General features: G+C 44.1%; 1 protein-coding gene across 5 annotated transcripts in view; it reads right to left on the bottom strand.

The window, feature by feature from the left end:
- The window catches only part of TSPAN9 (tetraspanin 9), a 177,152-nt gene extending 160,185 nt beyond the window's left edge, over positions 1 to 16,967 (bottom strand). Inside the window, exons 1-3 of one of the 5 annotated variants that reach the window (XM_075762518.1) lie at positions 16,837 to 16,885; positions 8,283 to 8,362; positions 5,358 to 5,402 (exon numbers count right to left, since the gene is read on the bottom strand). Coding sequence is in view for 1 of the 5 variants with exons in the window: in XM_075762534.1 (XP_075618649.1) it covers positions 5,358 to 5,402; positions 8,283 to 8,285 (48 nt within the window). In the remaining 4 variants the exon portion in view is untranslated. Of the gene's footprint in view, positions 1 to 5,357; positions 5,403 to 8,282; positions 8,363 to 16,836 lie in introns of those variants that run through there. The other 4 variants (XM_075762543.1, XM_075762534.1, XM_075762508.1 and 1 more) reach the window with 4 other exon arrangements.
- Positions 16,968 to 27,341: the final 10,374 nt, after the last annotated feature.

The raw sequence follows: 27,341 nt of genomic DNA, 5'->3' as shown, positions 1-27,341 counted from the left end.
ATATAGCACTAGTGCATTTATGCCACACTTTTCCCATTAATAGCACTGCTTTGTGTTCTCTGTCCTCAGATGTTGTGCTCCAAATCCTAGCTAAATGACCATTTGTTTCCCAATTCTCCCATTTTCCTTCTTAAACATTCCTGGACTTTAAAACAGGAAAAATTCTACAATACCATGTCAATTAATCTCCATGTCAGTCTGAGGGCAATATAGAGGCAGGCAGTGAAGGAACTGGCAAAAAGGAAAAGATAAAACAGCTGAGTACCATGGTTTAGTCGAGAACAGTACAGGGTTGCGTACAAGCTAACAGCCTCCCAGTACTGCAATGGTAGGAACACAAAGGGGAAGAGCAACTAATTAGCTTGACAGAAGGGAAAGAACTAGGATTAATGGCTATTCTTCTTACTTACGTATATCCTCAACTTTTTTTCAAAAGCACTGAACTGTCAGCCCAAGCAATGGCCTTGGCAAAAGCCTTAGCAATGACTTCTACAATCCATAATGATACACCCTATACTTTTTTATAGTGTATGAGGGAGACTTCTGTGCTTTTGCTTGGGGGAAACCTAGCTGCCTGAGGGGCACTCAGCTGCCTGAAAACCTACAGCATAGTGCCAGGAAACACATCAATAGGAAGCAATTTGATATTGGCTCTACAGAGGGCTGGAAGGTTTAATGTTTTCCCCTCACTGCCATCTCCAAGCTCTGTGATACTACAAAGGCTTCCGCTGAGGGACAGAGGTATTCCTTTGAATGGGATGGGGAGGAGATCAGGGCTACTAGCAAGGAAAATAGTGTGGTTCCTGAAATCTCACCTACATCCACATGGAGCTACAGATACGTGACCTAATTTCTCTCCTATACTGAAGGAAACTGTTCAGGGATTATAAGGGCAATAATTTTATGCAAAAGAATAAAAAAGAAAGAAAGAATCCACTAATAATGAAAGTTTTGGTGCTTGAATAAGTTCATTTTCTTGTTTCCTTAAGACAAATACACCTAACCATACGGAGCCTCTCTGGAGCTGAGCAGCATAAGCGTGATGTGTAGAGCAGACGTGAACAGCTAGGTCAAGAATTTAAATACAGCAGCTGAAAAATCAGAGTTCAAAGTGGGTTTGAATTGACTGGAGCCTCCAGTAGAAAATGCTTTAGGTCTGATAATATAAAGACTGAAAACTACTGCTTTAAGAAATTGAATTTCGTTCACAGCTGTCCAATAGGCTAGCATATGAACATATACACATACACATCACTATTAAAAATTTACAGTTCATCACAGAGATGCAGACAATACGCTGCAAGCAACAAAACACAAACCATAGACCCGCTCAGACCAGAAAGAAGCACCCTCAAGTTGCTTTCAAAGATTAAAACCATGCTCAAGAACTGCTGTATGGAAGGCAGCCAGGGACCACAGCTCTGCGGGAGCTTGGTGACAAGCAGTCGGAACAACAAGCTAAGGAAGGGGAGCAGAAAATGGTGCTCCATGAGTGATCACATTCCTCCATGCCTTCTCTCACATGACAAACGAGTAAGAGACAGCCTCACCTTAGCATTCATGAGGACATTTGGTTATACATGTCACTAAAGACTCAAGTGAAAATTTTTCTCCTTATTAAAAAACTTAAAAAAAAATCTACCTGTGGGAAGAGGGTCACAAATCTGATATTCCAAGGGAGCAGAAGTAATAAGAAAACATGTTTTCTTGGTGACAGTTGTAGCACCAAAAAGAACCTCTTAATTAATGATGGGAGCAAATATTCCAGGTTCAAGCAACGTGAGAAGAGCCACCGTTTCACTCTTAACAATATCTACAGGACAAATCAGTTTCCTTTCCCCATAACTAATTTATCTTTTGCCAGTGGGGTGCTCTCATACATGGAGATTTAAGTTTATGGCACATTAAAGCTCAGCTGTATCGTATTGCTTAGCAACTTACTGGGCAGGATCATTTACAATTCTGCCTCAAGACCTCAGAATCCAGTCTAAAACAGAGCCCCCGTAAACAAAGTTAAACAAAATTACCCTTACCTGGCCAAAGGCCAAACCCAAAGCCGCTGCCCAGAGGAGCTTTCTTTTCCTCATGCTACCTCAGCGGGACTTCTAACAACGTTCCTGAAGACCTGATCTAATGTTGTCCATTTAATTGGCCAAGCTCTTCGTAAGACAAGGAACAGAGACTGATGCCAAGAAGTCACTCAAATCAGACACAAACAAGGTGTTGGCCCAACTGTGGCCAACCCCAGCACATTACACGCATTTAATAAATATGCACCTGTGCCACAACTGGGCGATCAAGTTATTTCTGTAACTGTAAGACAGCCAAACAAGTTAAGTAAATCTATTCTCATACTTCTCTTTCTCACCTTGCTTGTCTGATCTCATTTTGGATTAAACTTTACAGCCTATATTTGTACAGTATTTCCCAAGCCCTCCTCTCTGCACCTCACTCTGCTGGGCACAGTACAAATAATTTGGGAGCAAAAACCCTGCTCACAGTCCAAAACAAACGAGACAAATGAAAAACAGACCTGTCCCAATGAGGTATCCAGGGTGACCCAAGAAGATCCCACAGTCCACCATAGGGGTAAGGCATAGTGCCAACTTGCCACCATACAATAGCACCTCAAACATTTATAACCCATTATTCAACACATCCTATATACTGAAATGTCCATCTTACTTAAAATGGCTGCCTGCCAAAGTCATACCATCACAAAGCATCTGACACATCCTTTTTGATTCCATTTAACAACAGTGAGAACAATTAGGGCTTACAGTGCTTTACGGACATTTAAGAAATAAATCACCATAAGTGGTAGGTTTAAGAGAGAACCGAAGACTGCTTCCACTAATCATCTAGGTCTGACTTCTCTACTGAGCAGTTTCCTACAATAGGTTTTGCAATACACTGCATTTAATTTTAAGTGATGAGTAGGAGTTTTTCACTCAACTTCAACACTAAATGCTAGCAAGACATTCAATAATTTTAACAACAAATGTATTGTTCTGATACTAGAAATTCAAGTCTGGCAAGCTTTTTAATATGTATGTTTCACATAAAGTAAAAAGCCTGTTTCCCATTCTGCTCAGCATGATAAAGTCCTATCTTCTCAGAAGAAAGGGACACCTTTGAAAAGAAAATCCTTGAACTACAGTAAAGGGTATCTGAAATCCCATAGCTAACACTGATCAGCAAGGTAAAGAAAGTGAGGTAATTTCCAGACCTCCATTAGAGATGGGATACTAAATTTTCAATCTGCTGTGAAATTGATTTCAGTAACATAATGAAAAGGGGAGAAAACTGCATATTACCATGCATGCAAGAGAAATGTTTGAAATATCCTATTTATCTTCTCTCTGAGGGATGTATTCCTTGATGATGTGATTCAGAGATCAGCATTCTGGGAATCAAGCATATGTACATTTACCAGTGTAATATGATCATTAAGCATAATTAACATATGATATTTTAACACTGCCATGGACTTGGATCAGACTTGAAATGTAAATATTTGCCAAACAATAAATCCTAGTGCCCAGTGCTACATAATGGTGTAACTTAAGACACTCACTTGACGTGCTTTCTCTTCTGGGAGCAGAATTAAGGCTGCTGTGGGAATTCTCACTTTCATAACATGAGGCAGTTTAAACAGTATAGATCATCTTACATTAATTTCTGCAGTGTCAAATTTTAAAGAGGTGGAAACAGGATGAAAGAGCTCACAATATAGCAATCATTTCAAGTGGCACAAGGATGAACAGAAAGAAAACCTCTGCAACAAATAACAACCATTTTGATCTTCGCCAACTATCTTTTCCCTGGTGTACTCTATCACCCAAGAGCAGAACCCAGCTTTCCTAGGACGCAGGAATCAACAGAGCACCATTCGGTATGATTCAGAGCATGGCACACATACAAAAAGTAATCAAAAAAATCATTGCAAGATGTAAACACACAGCAGCCTTACAGAAGAGATGTTTTATGTCTAAGCGAAGGCTTTTTATAATTGTCTTAAATTCTACAGAGTCAAATTTCATAGGTTATCTTACATACTTCAACATTTTGTCTCATCTACAAATACAGATGTTACCTATATTAATGCCTAACACCCCCCAACTATCTCTTCATTCTTTTTCTTGCAACAGAAATATCCAGAAGTTGTTCATGTCCAATAGTAAATGTACAGATTTTAAGCTAGCTGTACACCTCTTATTAGTACATCTTATTACTAATTTTTTCATTCAGAAACATACAAGTCCTACAAGTGAAATTTTCCATAGCGGTTAGACAACAGAACTACTGCCATGACATTGAAAAATCTCTCAGTATATTTCTTAGTTCTCCCTTATATAAACAGTATCCCAAGGCCAATGCATCTTTGCCATATCCCCAGGACTGAGTCATTGTGTGTTATCACATGTAATGATGATTTACACAAGAGTAAAGGAAAGCTTCATCATTTCTTTTCCTTAGCTTCACCTAACATGTTCTTTGGCTTTTCCCTTTGCCGGGAGATTTTTTTCCTTCACAGACCATAATTTCTTATCACTCATCCCAAAATGTACAACAATAGATGTTCTGTGCCTGCAGTTGTCTTTACAAGTTTTACACAAGCAGCACAGAAGTATGCAACAGTCCTTGGCAAGCCAGGTGCATGAGTGGACTATTATCTCTCTGCTGCTCCCACTCCTTTGGCAGAACACAGGCATTCAGCAGAAAGATGGCTCTCACCTTTCCTTTCCCTAAAGGGCCAGAAGTTGCTCCCTCTACTGTGTCAGAAACACAATGAAAGGTAGGCAGTGCCATATTTTCCACTCACTTCTTAGCCAAGGCTATATCCCTGAAGAATATAGGGAGTGTAAAAACACAAAGCAATAGGCCTGCAGCTGCACTAGGACACCAAACGCAGGGGTAACAGTGGGTCCCTCCAAGATGAGTCTATTCTTCCAAGCCTTTTCTTATGCTTGCGCAAAAAAAGGAAAAAAATTGTATGTACTAATGAAAGTGCTATCAGTAGGAGCCCTGTTTGGTTCTTCCCTGCGTCCTTTCCTTTCGAATGTCAGAGACACAGGTAAGAACACAGAGGAAGAAGAATATTTGCATGTAATGAAGAGAATTACTGTCCTCCTCTGTTACATTTCCTTGGGTACCTACAGCAGCACTTGGAGACGATCCCAACAACCACGTTACCCTGGACTCTCTCAGCATTTGTGGCAATAAAATAACAGATCACAAGAAGGCTTCATAAGGGCTCAGTGTTGGCCCAATTCTTCTCCCCGTAACATCAATGCGAGCAGCATTAAGGATCAGATTGACTGACACAGAGTATCTTTCACAGAGATCTTACTTACTTGAGGTAACTGGATGTACACCGATGGAAAAATCGCAGACCAAACCTAGAGAGATGAAGACGACTAAAGTGAATCTTTGTTGCCTTTTAGACCCACCGCCCATCACTAACATTATTACCTCAAGAGGACAAAAAGGAAGGATTGAGGGGAAAAAAAACAACAAACAGCAAAAGTTTTGTCAAATCCCACCTGCTTCTGAACATTTTGTTGAGTAAGTCTCAACACTGGTCTCTGGGACATAATATACTGATTTCACCTGGACTCAAATTTAAATAATGACAATAGGCAAAATATTAAAACGGACTCACAGAAACTAAAGGGAAAACAGAGATTATGGGGAAAAGCAAAACTTGTGTGTCAATTAAATCAGAAATACCAGTCAGAAAAATCCAATGCTTCTTCTCCTTTGCATTTAGGTCCCCTATCATCACCAAGACACTTAATGACCTGTTTACAGCAGCAAGAACAGAAATAAAGCAACACCTTTCCTGTTGAACTCTCCTGCACTAGTCCCACTTTCTGACTGGTCTCATCTTTGCTTCTAGTACAACAAACCACTGCTGGAGTGAAAAATCACACAAATCCAAACAACATAAAGCACTCCTTTTCTCCAATTTGTAATAGTATTTTCAGGGCTGTAACAGCACCACCCCCATGTTAGAAGGGTGCTGCAAGAATAGCAAACTGACAAGAGTAAGACCAGGGCTTCCTCCAACCATGTGGAGGAGAGACACAAAACAGTTCCATCTCCAATTTTTAAAACCCCATAAAATTATTATAGCTGCATACAAAAAGTACAGGCTGATTATTTTAAAAAAATGTGATTATTCACCAAACTTGAACAGAAATGTTTCCATTATTCCACTGTTGTTGTTCGTTTTTAAATGAATGCTTTCCCTCAGTCTGCCTCACTGTATCACGCAAGATTCTGAAACACTGTTCCAGAGTCTAGAAGTCACAAAAAGTACTCAAGCATATCTATGAGAAAATAATTAATTTCTAAATGTTTTCAGATTTCCAATAGAGGGCATTTTTTAAAGGTGGATAAGAAAACCTGATTTCAATAATGTTTTCAAAACTAACTGCTGCCCCTTTCAGAACAATAAACATGGAGCTAATTAGTTGCCTTCACCTTCAGTCTTTTCAAATTCAGTTTTAAGAATTCATTTACCTCAAATTAACCATTGCCCTTGTTGCCAAGAGAAGGTCTTGTTGATTTCACAGTCCACTCAGTCTATTTACTATACCTGCTGGAGCACATGGACACCTCAACATATTATACACATCAGCTCTATACATCTTCCATACAGTGAACTAATACTATATGAACATTAGGCTCATCACTGATGTCAGGCTCTGTGTCAAGCACATGCAGGAAACCAACCAACCAAATCAGCTCCCTAGAGACACAAGAGACAACTTTATTTCAGCAACATAATTAATCATACTGAAGTCAAATGTGGCTTAGCAAAAAATAAAAATTAAAATTAAAAAAAAATTTCAATAATTAAATAATCCAAGTTTTCTACAGTTCCACTGCATAGATGTTGGCTAGTTAGTCAAACTGATGCCACACACGGTATGCTGTCAACTACATTTAAAGATTAATTTCATTCACCACTGATGTAAGCCTGTTACGAATACAGCATGATCTGTATCAAAGGCAGAAATGGTCTGAGAGGAGTCCTCCAAGTCATGTAATCCAGTGCCAGATAGTGGCCCGCGCCACATCACAGGTACGCTGCTTGTCTTTGACATAAGCCAGGTCTATACAGTAAAATTACGGAAGAAAAATCAAACGCTTGCAAAAAAACTGTTAAAGGGAAGAGGTCTTGCTGTCGACTAAGGCAAATGTTGATAACAAACTCAAAGAAACAAGAAGCAGACCAGAACTGGTGAGATGAAAACTCACAGGCAGAGGCAACTGAAGAGCTCAGTTCATGCCCTCCAATATTCACCAAAGGGCTCGTGTAGGTACAAGGTTGTTGCAACAAATGATGACGCAAGGAACAGACATCCTGTGAATCCTTCTTGCGTCTTTCACAGTGTTGTCTACATGAGTGGGGAGCTGTACTCAACAGTCAGGCAACCTGTCCAATCCACTGTTCACAACAGAAGGAGGTTAGGAGACAGGGCTGCCTTCCAAAACAGAAGTCGTATAACATGAGGGCTAGCAAAATCTAGAAAAAAAATGTAGCTCTTTTCTCTTCTAGAAAGCTCAGTGATTGGGTAGGCACTTATCTTATAACTGTTAGGTACATCACCACACTTGGTCCTCTAAAATAAAGCATACTTGTCTTTCAGTTCCTCAAATCATGTCCCAAGGGCAAGCAAAGTCTCTTTGCTTTTGTAAATGGATGCCTTGGACTAATGCCATCAGCACCAAGTAAATAACTACTTTGGCTGTCACTGACAATTTTGAGTTTGATGTGGGCTATTTTGTACCTGAAGCATGGCATTAGTGTATTTTATTAATAAAATAAAAACCTACATCTCTCTAGCCACTTTCAGATCTTTCAAACAGTAACAGGGCTGTCTAGCAATCCAAGCAGAAACAGCCTGATAGCAATCTTCTTCTACTGACTTCAGAGGAACTTGCAGCAAAGAACATAACCTCTCAGTGCCTCTTAAGAGTAAGGGTGAGAGATGCCTTAGCAGCTCCAAAAAAGACAAGTGCCTTAAGAACATTTTGAGAAGTGACTTAAAAAACAGAGGAATTAAATGCTATTTGCTAAAGCAGGAAGAAAGGTGGAGATTCCTGCATGAAGCAGTATTTCTCTTTAAAGCTCTTTAAAAAGCAGTTCAGAAAAAACAGCTGCATATCTAAATGACTTGAACTAGTTCTGTTTCCCCTGTTGTGGTTTAATATAAAAACGAGGAAGAAATGGACTACAGACAGTAAAACAGAATGCATGGTTCTCTTACCATAGCACGAACTTCCTCAGCTCTTCAAAAGAGGAATTGATGTAGAAGAGAATGAGAAGGAAGAGTTGGACAGTACATAACTGGAAAAAACAAGCTATGATGAGACACAAGCAGAACTTTTTGCTTTCATAAAAGAAAGCAAGATGTAATAGATTGCTTGGGGGTCCCTGGAGAGCAGGAAACTTCAAATGGTGTAGTAAGAAAAGGAAAGCCTGAGAACAAAAAAGAGAAAAAACCTAATGAAGGTGAATTTTTCAGGGAAAAACGACTGCTTTTAAAAAGATGTCTTGAGAAATTATTTAAAGAAAAATAGAATGAAAAGGAGAGAGTTTCTTGTATAACTCTTGGGAGATATTTTGTGGTGACCACCCCACTAGGAAAGGGTGGGACAACATGGAACTTGGAAAATTGAAAGCCTCGCAGATGAATTTATATTGGTGAGGGAACTTAAGACTCTCTGTCTGTTCTCATTTCCTCCTCCTGGTTCTCCCTGAAAGACCTCTTCTCTGCTTCACAATCCTTTTCACTTTGCCTTCTATATTTGGAATAGAGAACACTTCCAAAAAGCTCCTGTTCACAATGAAGTCTCTTCCTCTCTTCGATATCCCTCTACAGATTACTGGTTCCAGCAATTATTTTTACCATGGCTTTCTTATCCTAATCTATAATCACATTCACCTGAAGTACTGTCCTGGTTCTTCCCTGTTACCCACCTGAAAGAGGATCCAGCCCCTCTTCCACCCCAAGTGGTTGTGAGGGGAATAAGTAGGAAATTTTTCTAGAGTTGCAGTTCTTCCCCCTTGCTCTTCATCTTTTATGGCACCAAATTGCTGACCAATAGGTGTCGACACAATTTATAAGTTCCTCATAGCTGCCTCTGCTGCTATCAATAGCATCCCAGGTGCTACAAAATCCAAAAGTCTCGCCTGTCCTGCCACTTTCTCCATTGCTGGGAAACAGATCAGCAAGAGCCTTTTTAACACTCCAAGCCACTGTTCCTTTGCAAAACTTTGTGAGACAGTGCAGCAGCAATGGAGAGATCCAAATGCTCTGCTGTATGAAAGAGAATCACTTTGAAGTATTTATATTTGGAAGGCTTCCTTTACAGGCTTTTAAGCCAGACGTTTAGGCTTTTTATTTTACAAGGAGACATGCTCCTGTCTGCTTGTTAGTACGTCTCTTCTATTGCCAGAGCTGTTATCCCATTCCCCTGATGGTATTTTGTCCACGTGTATAAAAATACATATAAACAATAGTTTGCACACTGTCCTCAGGTAGAAACAACATGCTAGACATTCTTAGCTTTCAATCCTTCGTAACTTCAGCTGCGTTTTCTTTAAATGAAGCAAAGCAACAACCTTCATTCGCATAAGGTGCAGTCTTAACATAAAATGCAATGCAAAGTTGATTTGGGGATAAGCACATATTTGAGAAATCAAAGAACTGTTCAAAAAAAAGCTATTTGATCATCCTGGGCAGAACCACCTTACACTGAACTGTATGCAGAGTTATGGGTAAAAAACTGCGACAGACAGAGAGAAAGGAAAATATGCTTTCAAAAGCATTCTTGAATTACTCAACCTTTAGAAATTAGCAAATCCCAATACAAAGTCTCCTTTGCCTGTGCTCAACCTGAGTTTAGAGTATGGCTGCAATCACCGTAAGAAGTGTTTGTCAACATACTGCCATAAGGCACTTGAGACAGCATTCACTACCAAATTGCAAAGGACTAGGAACTTGGGTTAATAACACTACGGTATGCAATGCTGTGTCTCAGGCTTTGCCTCTCTATAGCCATATACATTTGGAAACTAGTATTGATTACCTAGATGTTATAGAGAACAGTGCAATCCCTGAATCCAGACGAAATTACCCATCAGAAAGCACTACTCGTCTAGCGTTGTCACAATATTTTCTTTCCTACAAGTCCTTCCCACCAGTGTCCTAAACCCAGGATTCCTTCAACTTCAAGCCCTGCCTCCCTCAATCCTTCAGGCAGAATGATTTTAGGTAGGAGTGAACCTGAAGGACACCAAATACAGGAGAGCTCACAGAGCGCTCTGCTCTCTAGGATTTGAGTTGATCTCTGTTCCCTAGGACAGAGTCACAAGATTTTGAGCTAAGTATCCTTCAAACCTGCTGGGTGTGACATTTCAGCTCTCTGTTCAGTGTACCACCTCATCCTTCCTTTTCAGACCTTCCTCTCAGGGGAGGGCCACAGACTTCCTCTCCCTTAGCCTACCGCCTTCTCAAGATTCCTGCATTTTCACTCACTTGCCCCAAGCTCCTTATCCAATCTAATCCTGTCTCCTCCCCAGACATGCCACATAAGGGTAATATAGCTCTTGTGGTCCTATGCTTGCATGAGGTTGATATACTCCATCATATCCTTATTATGAGTATACACAGATGAGACCAAGCAATTGTAAATCAGTGAAGACTGTCCACAGCAAAGGCAGCTCTACTTTAACAATATCAGTGTAGAAGCTAAAGCTCAGTTCACACAGTTCAGCTGATTCTAGAGACATGCAGTGATTTGGCCTCAGAAATATAATCTGCTTTTTATTAGTTAATGCAGTTCGTTTCCTTTTTTGCATTTGTAACAGGGATCATGGAAATAAACACCCTAGCTATTAGTCACTTCCACCTTCAGAAATATCAGGCCTTAGAACAGCATGACAAAGTTTGCATTAGGAAGAACTCTGACAGCAAAAGGAAAAAGTGCTTTCAAAAGAATTTAAATAAGAAAAAAATCCTGTTATGCCTTTTGAAACAAAGATTAATGCAAACTTCAAATCTTTTACACTGATGTTGTTACGTCAGGGTTATCATAATATCACAACATCATATTCGCATCCCTGCAAAGAAATGCTAAGCTTGATTAATACCTTTGTCCATTTAAAGGCTCATTGGAGCATATGTTTATGATTTAGTTTGCCTCATCTCCCTGGAGCTATCCCCAGGACATACCTATCTGTTTTATACTCTTGATTTTAAAAGCTTTTCAACAATAGGTTTTTCTCACCCCTCCTCAAGAGGCAGTTTAACAGCCTAATACATCTCACTGACATCAAAATACAGTTCATTACCTACTGGGGATCCCATGTTTCCTATCTGTTCTTTCTTCTGTGTGAAGCAAGGAAGTCAGATGCCTCCTGTTTTACTGCGCTTACAGTCAAAGGAAAAGCAGCAGGGCTCTACCCAAGGATCATACCTTAATCTACAAATTCTAGCCCTCAAGGTTTACTTTTGACAGCAATGAATGCAAGTGCTTGGAACATCAGAAGAAACAGTTTAATAGAGCCTGAAGAGGAAGTGCTGTCAAAAGCAGGCTGGGAAGGAATGGTGTGGTAGGGGTTGAAAGATAGCTGAAGCACAATGCTGTCCAACAGTGGCAATAGACAACTCACAGACACGTGACTTTCCCAGAAACACTTGTGCAAAGAGGGAAGCATCCAACATCTTTCACTGGAGAACAACGTCGTGCCTCATTACAAACACACCACAGAAAGTATGCCACTGAACCAGAGGAAGTGACCCACGAGACCAATTTGATGTTTTTTCCCAGGAAATACAGCACTGACATTCAGCAATGCAAGTTTCATCTGAGAGAGGCTACAAGGAGCAGCAGAAAGAGTTTCTGGAAGTCAGCTTTAGGAGACCAGCAGAGGAGGAGATGAAGGACAGAGTGCACTAGTGATAGCTCTTTTGTCTCCAACAGAGCATCTTGTTACACATGAGCAAAATACACAAAAGTTTCTATCTTCCCAGTGAGCACTTCTCAAAATCAAATTCTAGCATGCATTGTACTGAGTGAAGAGAAGGCAGTTCCTCAGCACATCCCTACTTTACCACAATTTCACATGTTCCTCTCCACATGTAGAGGAAAAGACAAAGACCTATTTCTGATCCACTCACATTCTCTGGGTATTGCTAAGCTGGCCCTACCAGGATTGACTCAAACCTAAGATCTGTTAACAACTATGCCACAAATGGGAAGTGCTCTGCTGATCCTGACATGTTTATTCAGTTTTCTATGGAGTCAAAGGTGGTAACCCTCAGGTAAGAACTCTTCCCTGATCATACACTGTCTTTTCCCAAGCTGAGCACCATGTTGTATTGTCATCACATCTCCAACATGAATTTTGAAAGAACACAGCTTGACCTATTCCAGAAAGCATCTTTTAAGTGACGTTACGCTAAAAAGGCACTTTGTACATTGAGAATCACTAAAGGACAGCAAGAAGAAAGTATTTTCAGCCTCTCTGCCACCCCCCTTACCCCAACCTTTCCAGGATAAGCCCTTAGTATAGTGAGGAAAATCTTTAATTTTTTTAAATTCCTCTATGAAGTATCTTAGCATCACATTAGCATCCTAAAACCTTTCTCCATCTCTTCATCTGTGGTGCTCACAAGTATTGCCATAGTTTTACACACCTCCTTCCTTCTCAGACCAAATGGCTGCTTGATCTTGGGACCAGAGAATTCGTGTTGGAGCAGGCCTGAGGAGGTGATCTAGTTCCACTCCTGCTCTACTCTACACAGGGTCAGCTATGAGGTCACAACGGGACTTTATCCACTTTTGGTCTTTGCCGTGGTTTAACCCCTGCCCACAACTAAGCACCACACAGCAATGGTGGAGAGAATTGGAAGAGTAAAAGTGAGAAAACTCATGGGTTGAGATAAAGACAGTTTAATAGGTAAAGCAAAAGCCGTGCATGCAAACAAAGCAAAAGAAGGAATTCATTCCCCACTTCCCATCAGCAGGCAGGTGTTCAGCTGTCTCCAGGACAGCAGGGCTCCATCATACGTAACGGTTACTTGGGAAGACAAACATCATCACTCTGAACATCCCCCCCTTCCTTCTTCTTCCCCCTGCTTTATATGCTGAGCATGACATCATACGGTATGGAATATCCCTTTGGTCAGCTGGGGTCAGCCTTCCCGGCTGTCGCTCCTCCCAATGCCTTGTGCACCTCCAGCCTACTCGCTGGTGGGGTGGTGTGAGAAGCAGAAAAGGCCTTGGCTCTGTGTAAGGACTGCTCAGGGATAACGAAAACATCCCTGTGATATCAACACTGTTTTCAGAACAAATCCAAAACATAGCTACTATGAAGAAAAAGAACTCTATTCCAGCCAAAACCAGCAGTGTCTTGAAAACCTGTGAGGACAGACATTGCACAATCCCCCTGGGCAACCTATTCCAACACTTGACTGTCCTCATAGCAGAAAAGGTTTTCATTATATCTGGCTTGAACCTCTTGTTTCAACTTATATTTGTTGTTCCTCATCAAACCACCACACACAAATATGAAAAGCCTAGCTCTGTCTTCTTGATAACCTCCTCTTAAGTACTGGAAGGTTACTATAGGTCCCACCCAAGCCTTCTCTTCTCCAGGCTGAACAAGCCCAGTTCTCTCAGCATATGATCCTCTCATATTGTATCAGGGTCCTGCATGCACTGAAAGGCCTTTCAAGGCCCTGGTCAGCCTCACCTGGTGCCTCCACAGCCACTGTCTGCCCGTGGCCCCAGGGGCTCCATTTATGCTCTGTCTTTGGCCGTCACACCCTGCCTGTCTCCAGTCATGCCTGTGTATGGTCACAGACCCTGTTGATCCAGACCCCAACCCATGGTGTGACTTCCTCACTTGACCTCAGACCTGCCACATGACTATGGACCTGATCAGTGATAACTGAACTGTGTCTGACCCTAACTACCATCGCTGGGCCTGATCCTGACCTGCTGATTCATGTCTTGACTTGATCTTGGACCTGCCTTACCACCACAAACCTGTCTGGCAATCAAGACCCTTGCTTGGCACTGGCTGCCTCAGTTGGTACCATGGGATGGGGCCCTGGCTGGTTGGGCACCTGCCTGGCCAGCCAGGTTACCACCCTCAGCTCCCAGCTCCCCATCCCCTACTGAGGGCCAGCTGTTCCACCACGTGCTCCGGCCCCCAGAGGTGATCCTCCACTGGACTAGCTCTAGTTTATCCATACCTTTCCTGTCCCTGAGGGTAGAAAATTGGATACACTATTCTAGACTCTAACAAATGCCAAGTATAGGAAGATAATCACTGTCCTCAGTATATTGGCTGCAGTCTTACTAATATAGTCCTGCATATTGTCGTCCACTTTTGCTTCCAGGGCACACTGCTGGCTCATGCCCAGCTTCTTTAAAGCATTCGCATCTCTTTTTAAGCATCAATAAACGTAGTGACATTCTTGCAGTGTAGAAAACTAACGGGGCATCAGTCACTTGCAAATAGCATAATACTGAATCATGACAAAAGTGAAAAACCGAGATGGGTTTTCAATTGTCAAAACCAAGTGCAACAGGAATGTTAATGTACGGCTTCTAAAACAAACAGTCTCTTCTGATCAAGGCCCAACCAACTTCACATCAGCTCTTGCAGAGTAATATTGAGACAAAGTCTTCGATTCTTTAGTGTAAACTTGGTAGTTTCACATGTGCCACAAATGTGAAAGTAACTCCTCCAACCAGTGCTGCAGTGTTGTTTTGCTATATCATTTTGTGCTGTTCCCATGTTTTGCTTTTTTATTGCAATGTTTTAATTTGGGGAGGGAGGGTTTAAACACTAAAAATACACAGTTTTGTTGGAAATACCCTCACGGACAGGCTGAGGTTTGGCATGCTTTGGAAAAAAATAACTTAAAATAGCAAGGAAAGCAAAGACTGTGGGATACGCATCTCTGATGGCTATTTTCTGTTAAAATAACCACAATAACCAAGATAACACTGACACTCCCAGTTAACCCTCTACTCTCCTCGAGATGAACAGTATTTCTAATCTCAAAGCTTTGTCTGAATAATGCAAGTGATATTCCAATCCCAAAGTCTTCTCATGCAGATTTATTCATAATTAGAAAAGAAATTGTAGATGCCCCAAATCAAATTTGCCATAAGTTCTACAAGCCCACTATAGAAAAGGCCTTCTCTGTAGCATTTGCAATTTGAACAGCACAGGTCTAAAAATACGATAGAGAAAGATCTGGAGGCAGAAGTGACATTAGCTCCATCAGTTTTCATTCTTGGAGCTCAGCAAAATGCAAAATGGAAGTCAGAGGCATAGAACTATGAGGACTGGTGTTATCTACCACATGCACACATTGATAATTTATCTTTCAATATTTTTTTAAATTATTGAGTGCTACTATGGCCCCATATTCTATGCTGATATAACCAATATGAACGCATTTCTTCAGTGGCTATTATCCTTTGCCATTATACGCTCTGGTTATAAAGAACTTAATATATCAATTTAACAAACCAACTATTAAAACTACCGATAGCATCTGTTACTAAGAACTCTGCTACAGCAATATGTTAAGTTTTGGCATTCACAGGTAAAGTTTAGACCCATCAAGGAGTAACAGCACAAACAAGCTGCGTGATTTTACTCTCATGGCTGTTCTGGAGAACATCCAATTCTTTCCCAAATCCCAGATGGCTTACCCCAAAGTCTTAAAATAAGTTCAGTGCAATCAGGTAGGAAAATTAAGTCCCCCTACTCCTAGCCCCGTGCTTCAAACCACAAAATCATGCAGAGTAAAAGCATAGAAAAAAAGAGCTGATAAAAGGACTAAGTAAAGAAATGCAGCTTTATTCACCCTTGTAAAATATTCCCCCCCCCCCCCCCCAACACAGTATCCCTATACCACAGGTCCTCCTCTCTGTCCATCTGAAATCTCTGGAGCTGAAGGCCCTTTTGAGAGAGGCTGAGCTCACGGAGCTCCCACCTCCCATCAGGAGCACGGTGACAGGCGGATATCCAAGATTCAGCAAGAAAAGTTTCCAAAAGCTTGAACAGGAAAAGGCAAAGCTGGAGTCAAGTTTTACATAAGAAGGGGGAAGGCACCACCTCCGCCGGCGGCTGCCAAGGACGGCTGTCAGCCCACCCGCCAGCCGTGAGCTTGCTCCCCCATCACCCCCGAAGCGCAGCCTCCCTCCTGCCCCCCGGGCTTCCCTCCCGCAGTCTCACGCGTGCTCTGCCCCCCGCGGGGGCTTCTCCGCGCTCTCACCCATTCAAGGCTCGGCTCGGCGCCCTCACAGCCTGCTGCAGCATCGGGGGACGTGCAGAAGAAAGGAAGCCCCCCCGCCTGCAAGCAGCGCTGTTGCAGGGGTATTTTCCCCGGTGGCGGGGAGAAATCCCCAGCCGAAGCCATCTGCTCCCGTAAGGGATGGGCAACGCGGGCTCTCCCAGCGGAGAGCAGGACTGCGTACGCAGACGCCGCTGGGCTCGTCTCGCCCCTCTGAACTAACTTTCCTGTTTCCGCAAAAATTATACAGACAGTAGGGGTTACTGTTTTCACCACACACTCCTTACCCTTACGAGCCTCCCGCTCCCCAATCCGTCCCCGCCCGCCGGGACCCCGCCGCTCCCCAGCGCCTCCAACCGCCAGGCCGGCGGCCCCCGGCCCCTGCGACCGGCAACACCGCCAGCTCCCGCCCCCCGCCGCCGCGCTCCTGCCGTCTCCCACGGCCGGGCAGCGCCCGCAACTTTCCACCGCTCCCCGCGGCGCCGAGTCTCACCCGCGCGTCCCTGGGCCGGGCCGGGCCGGGCCGGATGGGGCCGAGTGGTGGGGAAACTGCGGAGGTACGGCAGGACACGGCTCCAGCTCCTGCCAGCGGAAACGGGAGGAGGGGCTCGGACCGGCGCTACCGAGCGGGGAGGAGCTGGGGGCGCTGCCCAGGGGAGGCTCCAGCCCCGCGGAGAAGAGGAGGGAGCGCCGCCGGCCCGGTCCTCCAGCTCGCCGCACGCCGCTCGGAGCCGGCCTGGCTGAGTCCGGAGCAAGAGACCGCCGCCAGATCTCTTTGACACTGTCTCCCACAGCATTCTCCTAGAGAAGCTGGCGGCTCATGGCTTAGACAGGTGCACTCTTTGCTGGGTAAAAAACTGGCTGGAAGGCCGAGCCCAGAGAGTTGTGGTGAATGGAGTTAAATCCAGTTGGCAGCTGGTCACAAGTGGTGTTCCCCAGGGCTCAGTTTTGGGGCCAGTCTTGTTTAATATCTTCATCAATGGTCTGGATGAGGTGATTGAGTGCACCTCCAGTAAGTTTGCAGATGACGCCAAATTGGGAGGGAGTGTCGATCTGCTTGAGGGTAAGAAGGCTCTACAGAGGGATCTGGACAGGCCGGGTCGATGGGCCAAGGCCAACTGTATGAAGTTTAACAAGGCCAAGTGCCGGGTCCTGCACTTCGGTCACAACCCCAGGCAACGCTACAAGCTTGGGGAAGAGTGGCTGGAAAGCTGCCTGGCGGAAAAGGACCTGGGGGTGTTGGTCAAAGGCCGGCTGAACATGAGCCAGCAGTGTGCCCAGGTGGCCAAGAAGGCCAACAGCATCCTGCCTTGTATCAGAAATAGTCTGGCCAGCAGCAATACGGAAGTGATTCTGCCCCTGTACTTGGCTCTGGTGAGGCCACACTTCGAATACTGTGTTCAGTTTTGGGCCCCTCAGTACAAGAAGGGCATTGAGGTGCTGGAGCATGTCCAGAGAAGGGCAATGAAGCTGCTAAAAGTTCTAGAGTACAAGTCTTATGAGGAGCGGCTGAGGGAACTGGGGTTATTTAGTCTGGAGAAGAAGAGGCTGAGCAGAGACCTTATCACTCTCTACAACTACCTGAAAGGAGGTTGTAGTGAGCTGGGTGTTGGTCTCTTCTCCCAGGTAACTAGCGATAGGACAAGAGGAAATGGCCTCAAGTTGCATCAGGGGAGGTTTAGATTGGATATTGGGAGAAATTTCTTCACTGAAAGAGTAGTCTAGCATTGGAACAGGCTGCCCAGAGAGGTGGTGGAGTCACCATCCCTGGCGGTGTTCAAAAAACATGTAGACATGGCACTTTGAGACATGGTTTAGAAGGCATGGTGGTGTTGGGTTGATAATTGGACTTGATGATCTTAGAGGTCTTTTCCAACCTTAATGATTCTATGATTCTATGATTCTGAGAGCTCTGCATGGAGCCTGCTCGCCTGTGACCCGCCCTGCTCCCTGTGACACCCACGCATCCTGCGGCAGTCCCCTGGAACCCCCTCAGGTGGATGCCAGCGGCATCCCCCGCTTGCACCCTCCTTGAGCTGGGGGGCTGCATTGAGGCTGGGAGCACCAACCTCCAACTCCCTCCCCCGCCAGGTGCCTTCCCTGCCGTGAGGGGCCTGTGGTTGAACGCCTCCTCTGGGTTCAGGTAGGCAGGGGCAGCAGGCTGGGATGAATGTAACCCACTGGCGCCTGGACTGCTGCTGCAAATGGCAAACCCGTTGATCCCAAGGCCACAACTGCCAATATATTGCTGTGGCTTATAGCACAGAGGGTAAGCTTGTCTGACTGCTCGCCTGAGCTCTCTGATCTGGCAGCGGGAGACTGCAGTCTGCACAGCACACTACCTGTGATGGTATGTGAGAGAAGGCCATGAGGGAGATCTTCTGAGATCCTGCAGAAAGTTCCCACCTGCCTTCCCCTGGGTATCAGTGGAAGTGCAACAAAAAGTCTTAACACAGTTGGGGATGATTCTGGCACGGATCACTAAGCAAAGTGTTGTGTGACGAGGAAGTGGCCAAGCTTTGGGGCAGAGATACCCACAGAAATAGACTAGTGCAGTTAGGGACATGGGCCTGCTGGGGGGAACTGTATTTTACAGTGTTTGAAAAGCAACTCAAGGCTCTTCTGTAAATATTTCTGCAGAAGGAAGATCCATTTCACATTCCTAGGTCCCCTGTGTGTTCTCATTTCCTGCTCTGGTTTTGCTGTTGTCACACTTCTCAATTCAAGGGCATGTTCACATCAAATATATTCTCTCATGCCTTCCATTCTGTCCTGTGTGGATTTTTATAAACTGCTCAGTTCAACAGATTCTAAGCATCCTGGCAGTAGTGCTGCCAACAACACAATTGTCACCTGCCTGCATGTTTGTTCCTCTCTCCGGCAGAAGAAAAGCGTGTGCAGCAGCATTCTATTCTTCATTTATTTATGTAAAAAAGTACACAAATGTTGCTATGTGTTTACCTTAAAGCAGGCAATGAAAGAAATCTGTCTTGCAATGCAGCAGGAGATAAAGAGATCTGTGGAGAGAATTTCATTTGGTTTTTTGGTTCCAAGTGAAGAAAAAGGTCCATCTCCTGGAGGCTGTAGCTCTAATGCAGTAACCCCCAGTGTACCTGAGGACAGAAGAATCTTCATTCCAGAATTGTTGTCAATCTTTAAATAACTTGGGCTTAAACTTTGGAGATAAAGAACCTCTTCCTCAAAGATAAGCAGTGCAGGAAGCCAGTAGATAATGAGGACAAGTTTGACAGTTTTGGTGGTGGTGTTATTGTTGATTGGTTGGTTGTTTGAACAGAGACAGCATGATGTGTTCTTTACCAGTTGGCATAAGCATAAGGAGCATTATACCCAGCTTTATATGGGATTTCTGTAGTTCAAGTCAAAGCAAAAGATGAACAGATGAAACCAAGACATTGTTTGGAGTCTGCCTTGGAAAGAAGGTAAAAACGCTTGGAAAGAAGATAAGAAAATGTATGAGAGCTTTGTACGAACTTGATGATCACTTAGGGAAGAACTTGAGGATCACTCTGAAACTGGGGACTGGCGTGGCTGATAATACAGATGCACTGTCTACCAAGGAGACTGCGCTAGGCTGCAGATCTCTTCTCAATATACTAGTAAGCTTAGGAAAGTAATCCCATTAGACTTTTGTTTCAGCTTCAACTAGCTGTCTTCCAAATGTGACAAAATCTAACACGGGGGCACTCTGATGTGGTCCATATGTGCTGGTTTTAGCTGGGATAGAGTTAATTTTCTTCACAGTACCTTGCTGATGCTTCTCTTTTTGGCAGAAAGAGATCATCCATCTAGACTCTCTGGGTTTGCTATATTCAGGTTCTTCCCATCATTATTGCTATGTTTCCCATTTGAATGAGGTGAGGGGGGTGCTTTTCTTTAATGATGCACTGCTTTTTTTCCTCAGAATAAGAACTAATACTTTGTGGCTCATTTAAGACACCAAAACCGGTATGGATCACAGATCTGAAGTCTTGACTAGTGTATTGGGTTTGCGTGGCAAGGTTTTGGTAGCGGGGGGGGGGGGGGGGGGGGGGGGGGGGGGGGGGCTATAGGGGTGGCTCCTGTGAAGAGCTTCTAGAAGCTTCCACTGTGTCTGACAGAGCCAATGCCAGCCGGCTCCAAGACGGGCCCGCCCCTGGCCAAGGCCAAGCCAATCAGCGCCTCCGTGATAACATATTTAAGAAGGAAAAAAAGGGAATTAGCGCTTTTGCAGCCGCGGAGAGGAGTGAGACGAGGTAGGAAACTCTGCAGACACCAAGGTCAGTGCAGAAGGAGGGGGAGGAGGTGCTCCAGGCGCTGGAGCAGAGATCGCCCTGCAGCCCGTGGTGAAGATCATGGTGAAGCAGGCTGTTCCCCTGCAGCCCATAGAGGAAGGATGAGGGGGTGTAGAGATTCCACCTGCAGCCCGTGGAGGACCCCACGCCGGAGCAGGTGGAGACACCTGAAGGAGGCTGTGGCTCGTGGGAAGCCCACGCTGGAGCAAGTCCCTGGCCGGACCGGTAGACCCGTGGAGAGGGGAGCCCACAGCAGAGCAGGTTTGCTGACAGGACTTGTGACCCTGTGGGGGACCCATGCTGGAGCAGTTCGTGAAGGACTGTAGCCCGTGGGAGAGACTCCATTTTGGAGCAGGGGAACGTTGAGAGGAGTCCTCCCCCTGAGGACAAAGAAGCGGCAGAAACAAGGTGCGCTGAACTGACCGCAACCCCCATTCACACCCCCCCCCCCCCGGTGCCGCTGAGGGGGGAGGAGGTTGAAGCTGGGAGTGAAGTTGACCCCGGGAAGATGGGTGGGGTGGGGGGAGGTGTTTTAAGAGTTGATGTTATTTTCTCATTGCTCTACTCTGTTTTGTTTAGTAATAAATTAGATGAATCTCTTTTCTAAGTTCAGTCTGTTTTGCTCCTGACGATAATTAGTGAGTGATCTCTCCCTGTCCTTATCTCGACCCAAGCCTTTTGTTATACTTCTCCTCCCCATCATGCTGGAGGAGTGAGCGAGCGGCCGCGTGGTACCTTGCTGCCGGCTGGGCCTAAACCACGACAACTAGTTGCTGAATCAGCATGTTAAATTACTCAAATGCATGGCTACCAGTGTACATCCATATCTGGTGTCCAAGAGGAGGGTTGTCCAAAAAAAGCAGACATTTGCAAGGTGTGGGACACACCATCATGGGAGGGGAAGCTGCTTTTGGGGCCTTGAATGCACTAATAGGTAGCCTGACTAGCTTGACCTGGGGTTTCCATCTGTGCACTCACTGCTTATTAGCCCAGGAACTTTATGCTCAGGTCTGGGCACTCCAGTTATTGTCTGAACTACATTGTAGGACTGTCTGTGTCTGGTCCTAGATTGACTTCAGCCCTGACTCATTACATTGCCTTTGACTGATGGTGGCTGGACTGTCAGTGGAACCTTTTGCAATCCTTGCCCTGCTCAGATGCTATGGGACTATACCTCAGTCTGTGAGGTTACTGACAGAGCTATGGTCAACCTAAGCTTCTGGCTAGCCTTCACTTGTAGAGTAGCCCTGCTCTTGCTTTTCTGTTACAAGCATGCCAGATGTCTGCTGCCTTGCTACTTGGTTTTGATGTAGACTGTGCTTATAGGATTGATGAAGCAGCATGACTTCCTGGCAGCTTCTTGGAGGCTCAGCATGTGTCCTCTCTGCCTTTGCTATAGCTTTAGAGCAAATTTGAGGGTGTTCTCACCTGTTTGAATCAGTTCTTTTTCTTTGCTGTGACCACTCAAATTCTTAAACTCCTTCATCTGGTCAAAGATGTCAAAGAACCAAGGAAAAATGAGCTCAATAATGGGGACGAAAAATTCACTGGGAAACCATTGCACCAAAGGCTAAAGCACATATGTAATACTCAAGGAAATAATGATCCTTGGGTCTAGATATTGAAGTAGAAAGAGATTTAAATTCAAACCCTACCTCTGCCTGTAGGCCTGCCTACATGTTTTCTTTGTTGGCAATGTCAGTTTAAGAAGTTCCCACCCCCTCATCACAGATAAATGAATGAATTCAAATGAACTTGTCTTACCTGAAGTGTTTCTTTTGGCTTTGAAGAGATGAAGGGAGAGCTCCTGTCTTACCTAGTTCTGTGTTGCTCAGACCCATGGTCTGTTGTGTCTTATCTCAGAAGACTATCTTTAAATGGAATAATTTCAGTAATCGAGTTTGACGTGATTCCACAAGCAGATGTAGCTGCACAATTGAGGGCTGATAAACTGAAGCATGTTGATTAGAAAAGAAAGGAGACACAGTTGAATGGAAACTCTTGAGTTGCTTTCTTCTAAATAAAGCATGGATATTTAGATCCCTGTTTCATCACTTTTCTTCTGATGCCTCAGTGTTGTGGCTGCAAAGTGATCAGGGGAATCAGCTTTTGCTGCTTTGTCCTTTAATTTTACAGCAAGTTTTTACAGGCTAAGGTAATATTTTTAGTTTTTCTGCCCCAACGGAGTTTGGTTGTCTAGAGTTCAATTTAACCTTTCCTCTTAAAACTAGGCTAGCTCTTTTTTTACCATATGCTGCTTTTGTTTGCTTTTCTTTATTTTCAGCAAAATTGCAGATGACTCTTAGTTCTGATGTACTGTCTCGTTTCTTCTGGTTAAATCCAAGAAAGGAAGCCTTGGGGACAGAGATCATAGAATTGTAGAGTCATAGAATGGTTTGGGTTGGAAGGGACCTTAAAGATCATCTAGTTCTAACCCCCCTGCCACGGGCAGGGACACCCTCCACTAGACCAGGTTGCCCAAAGCCCCATCCAACCTGGCCTTGAACACTTCCAGGGATGGGGCATCCACAACTTCTCTGGGCAACCTGTTCTTTCAGTCTTTGAAGTATTTTTGCATGAATCTCAGTCTGCAAGGAGAAAGAAGCCTTTTAGTCCAGAACAAAATTTCCAGTACTCCTTTTGACTCACAGCTTTATTAAATCTTTTTCATCTGGTAGCCTCCATAAAAGTGAACTCTCCCAGTTAGATGAATTTTCTGTTGATTTCTCTGCTGAGTTTGAAAGGTAAGTAGATCCCTCTGGCTGACCCTGGTTATTGACACCAAGAAGCTGTGAGCTCCAAGAGCGAGAGTAGAAAGGAACAGTGTCAGAGGAGAGACTTTCATTGCTACTAAGTGAAAAAAAGACCTGCATGAATGTCCCTAAATCAACTGTCCTAAGATTTCACCTGTTCTTCAACCTGTTGGCTTGTATTCATTGCTTTGATAACATCTTAAAACTGTGCTAATGTGGTTTTAATCATGATCAGCTGATGGACTAAGTAGACTTCTAGGGCTCATGTCCTTTAGGAACTACTCCATGGGGTCTACTGTACAGGTGTAAACCTGCAGTGGGTGCACGCGAGGCACCAGGCTCATATTTGCAGAAGAGTACTAATACACATCGGAAGCAATTTTCCATCACTGGGGACTAAGCACTGCCTTTTCTTTGTACAGGCTTCCATTTCAAAACATACTTGTCTGTGTTGGCAAAAAATACTTTTCCCAAGAGTCAGTCTTTTTTCTCATTAGTGAGGTTTTATTTGACTTGTCTACTCCACACACGGTTCAGAGATCAGGAAGGAAATTGCATGGGGCTGAAATAGTCAGGTGCATGCGTCGGTAATGGCCTGTAGCGAGTTGGTGTCGTTCATACCTACATGGCCTACTGTGGGGGCTGAATGGTTTGCAGAGAAGTAAATTTCATCCTGGGTGGTTTGATCACCTTGCTGTGGCTAGCAAGAACACCCAATGGGCAAAAGTGGGCTTGTGCTTGCATGGATTTCTCATGTGTAGCACAGAACAGCAGGCATTTTGAGATGCTCTGTTTTCTAAGTGTTTAAAATGCTTGATTTGTCTTTCTGCAAGCTTGACTGATTCTGGTTACCAGCCATACAGATCTTATGGGAAGCTGTTGGCATCTGTGTTGCTGTTCGGACGTCAGTTCTTGAAGGCATTTGTTTGTCTTGGAGAAAGCAGCCACAGCAGGAACATTGTGCACAGGAAGAAGGTGTAGATTTTGCTTAATAGGTGCAGTAAGTGCTTCTGTCCTTTACCAACCACTTTTGGCTCCTGCACTGAGAAAGTTAACAGCACTAGCCCTGCACAGTCCTTAAAAGCAACCTCTGAGAGTGCAAGGTCTGCAAGATTTGGGGTGGGGAGAGGGGGAAGTACTTCATTATATATAAAAAAATAAATGGAGCCCTTTTCCAATAACAACCACCAAACCATCTTTTCCAGCTCTGACTTCATGGCATCATCTTTGCTGTCCTCCTTACCCACATCCCTTCCTTCCCATGCTTCAAAGCATAGGTTATAATCTAGATGCAGGCCATGAGCAGCAAAGTGCAGTGTGCATGGCAGAGGCAGTGTCATGTCAGCTGCTCCACAGTAATGTCTGAAGACTCACTCCTGTGACAGGCAAATAGAAACCTGCACTTGGACAGTTATAACAGATAAACTGGCATTCAAGAGCTTAATGAGGAAGTCAGTCAGTTCCTCTTCAACATCAAATTGATTGTCTAAGCCCACTGGGACTCTAGGGGTGCAGGGCTATGTGTTGTAAGGCTGGTCCAGGTGCAGCTTGTGCTTACCTGAGCACAAAAATTGGAGGTCTCCACTGACTGGAAGCTAGCCAACATTATTCCAATCTACAAGAAGGGCATAAGGGAAGACTCAGACCTGTTAGTCTAACCTCAGAACCTAGAAAATTATGGAGAAGATCATACTGTGTGCTACTGAAAGGCATTCAAAGAACAATGCAGTCATCAGGCACAGTCAACATGGGTTCACAAAGGGAAAGTCCTGTCTGTCTAATTTGATACCCTCCTATGATAAGATCACCCACCTTGTGGGTGAAGGAAGGGTGGTAGATGTAGTTTCTCTGGATTCTAGTAAAGTTTTTGATACTGTGAGATGAGCAGGCACATGGTGCGCTGGGTGAAGAACTGGCTGAAGGGCGGGCCTCAAAGAGCTACATCTGGCTGACAACCAGCCACCAACAGTGTTCCTCAGGGCTCACTTCTAGGGCCAGGTCTGTTCAATGTATTTATCAATGATCTGGATGCAGGAGCTGAATGCACCATCAGCAAGTTTGCTGATGGCACCAAACTGGGAGGTGCTGTTGACTCTCTGGACAGACAGGAGGCCTTGCAGAGGGATCTGGATAGACTGGAGCATTGGGCAATCATCCATGGCATGAAATTTAACAAGAACAAATGCTGGTTTCCACACCTGGGATAGAGTAACACAAGATACAAGTATAAATTGGGAGAGGAGTGGCAGGAAGGGACCTGGGGGTGCTGGTCGACAGACAGCAGCTGGATGTGAGCCAGCAGTGTGCCCTGGCAGCCAAGAGGGCAAACCCCATCCTGGTGTGCATCAAACACAGCATAACCAGACAGTCAGAAGAGGGAATTATCCTGCTGTATTCAGTGTTGGTCTGGCCTCACCTTGAGTACTGTGTGCAGTTTGGGGCCCCACCATTTCAGAAGGACGTTCAGGTCCTAGAATGCGTCCAGAGGAGGGCAACAGAGCTGGTGGAAGGGCTGGAAGGAATGTCCTCTGAGGAGCAGCTGAGGACTTTGGGCTTGTCTAGTTTGGAGAGAAGGAGGCTGAGGGGTGACCTGATTGCTCTCTACAGGTTCCTGAGGAGGGGAAGTGGAGAGGGAGGTGCTGAGCTCTTCTCCCTGGGATCCAGTGATAGGACACGTGGGCATGGTTCAAAGCTGCACCAGGGGAGGTTTAGATGCAATGTTAGGAAGCATTTCTTTACCGAGAGGGTGGTGAGACACTGGAATAGGCTTCCTCGAGAGGTGGTTGATGCCCCAAGCCCATCAGTGTTTGAGGCATTTGGACAATGCCCTTAATAATATGCTTTAACTTTTGGTGAGCCCTGAAGTGGTCAGGCAGTTGGACTAATGATCTCTTCCAACTGGAAGTATTCTATTCTGTTCTATTCTAATATTGTACCTGTATATGAAGTACTTCCGTAGGGCTTTGTAAGTAGCCTGTATTCTGCTCTTCTGTTTGAAATCTCTGTTGAAGTGGAAATCCTCAGGATTCCTTACATGCTAGGCCAAATAAAATACCCTTTGTAGGGCCTGGCATAACTTTTTCCACAAATGTGAGCTCTTCATCCTCCAATGTATGTCGCCATTTCATTGAGTGGCTAGTACCATGACTTCCATCTGACTCTTATTTGCATCTCTGTCACTGAAATTTTTTATTTGTTTATCTGTCGTTTTACAATTAGTTCCAATAATATTGTCCAGTTTTGGATCATGTTTTATGTACTCTCAGGCACTGATTATCTTTCTGATAATTTACTGTGCATTTGCCATCTTTCTCTTGTTCTTTTAAGAACATTTTAAATTATATTTCAAATCATTCTTAGTGTTTATTCTCCCAGTTCAAGCTTAGTGTTTCAATGGTGTTCAAGTCACTCAAGTTCTTTATACATACTCAGCTTGCAAAAATCTCCTTTAGTGCTATCTGCAGATTAATTTACCCTGCTGCTTTCTCCCTCCTCCAGACGACTTGATGTTAAGAGAGAATGGGTCTATACTCATGTTTTTCAGTACACACCTTCTCCTCAGTTAACAGTCATCTGTCATCTTTTTTAAAGGTCTTTTTAGTTGTTTGCTTTTCATCTAACTGCTGACAGCCGCATCAATGTGAACTTGTGCTTCAGACAAAAATTTTTAGAGGGTCCCATATCAAAATTTTACCATAATAAACTTGTCTAACTCACTTGATTTTTAAGTTAAATTTTAATAGTTCATTCTTTACTGTTTCTTGAATATTAATTCCTTATGAGGAATCAACTCACCCAGCTGCAACACAGAGTCAGAAAAGATTGTATTGAATCCGAAGGTCATAAACTAAGTATTACAAACCTAGAGGCAGAATTATAAGCTTGAATAAGTTTTACATAAGCTTTGGAAAACAGTTCAGAGAAGCTCACTCTGTACTATCAGCCAGCAATGA

The sequence above is a fragment of the Balearica regulorum genome, chromosome 1 (genome assembly GCF_011004875.1).
Source record: "Balearica regulorum gibbericeps isolate bBalReg1 chromosome 1, bBalReg1.pri, whole genome shotgun sequence".
NCBI lineage: Eukaryota > Metazoa > Chordata > Aves > Gruiformes > Gruidae > Balearica > Balearica regulorum.
The sequence above is the reverse complement of the archived record's forward strand: the minus strand, read 5'-3'. Positions and strand labels throughout refer to the sequence as shown.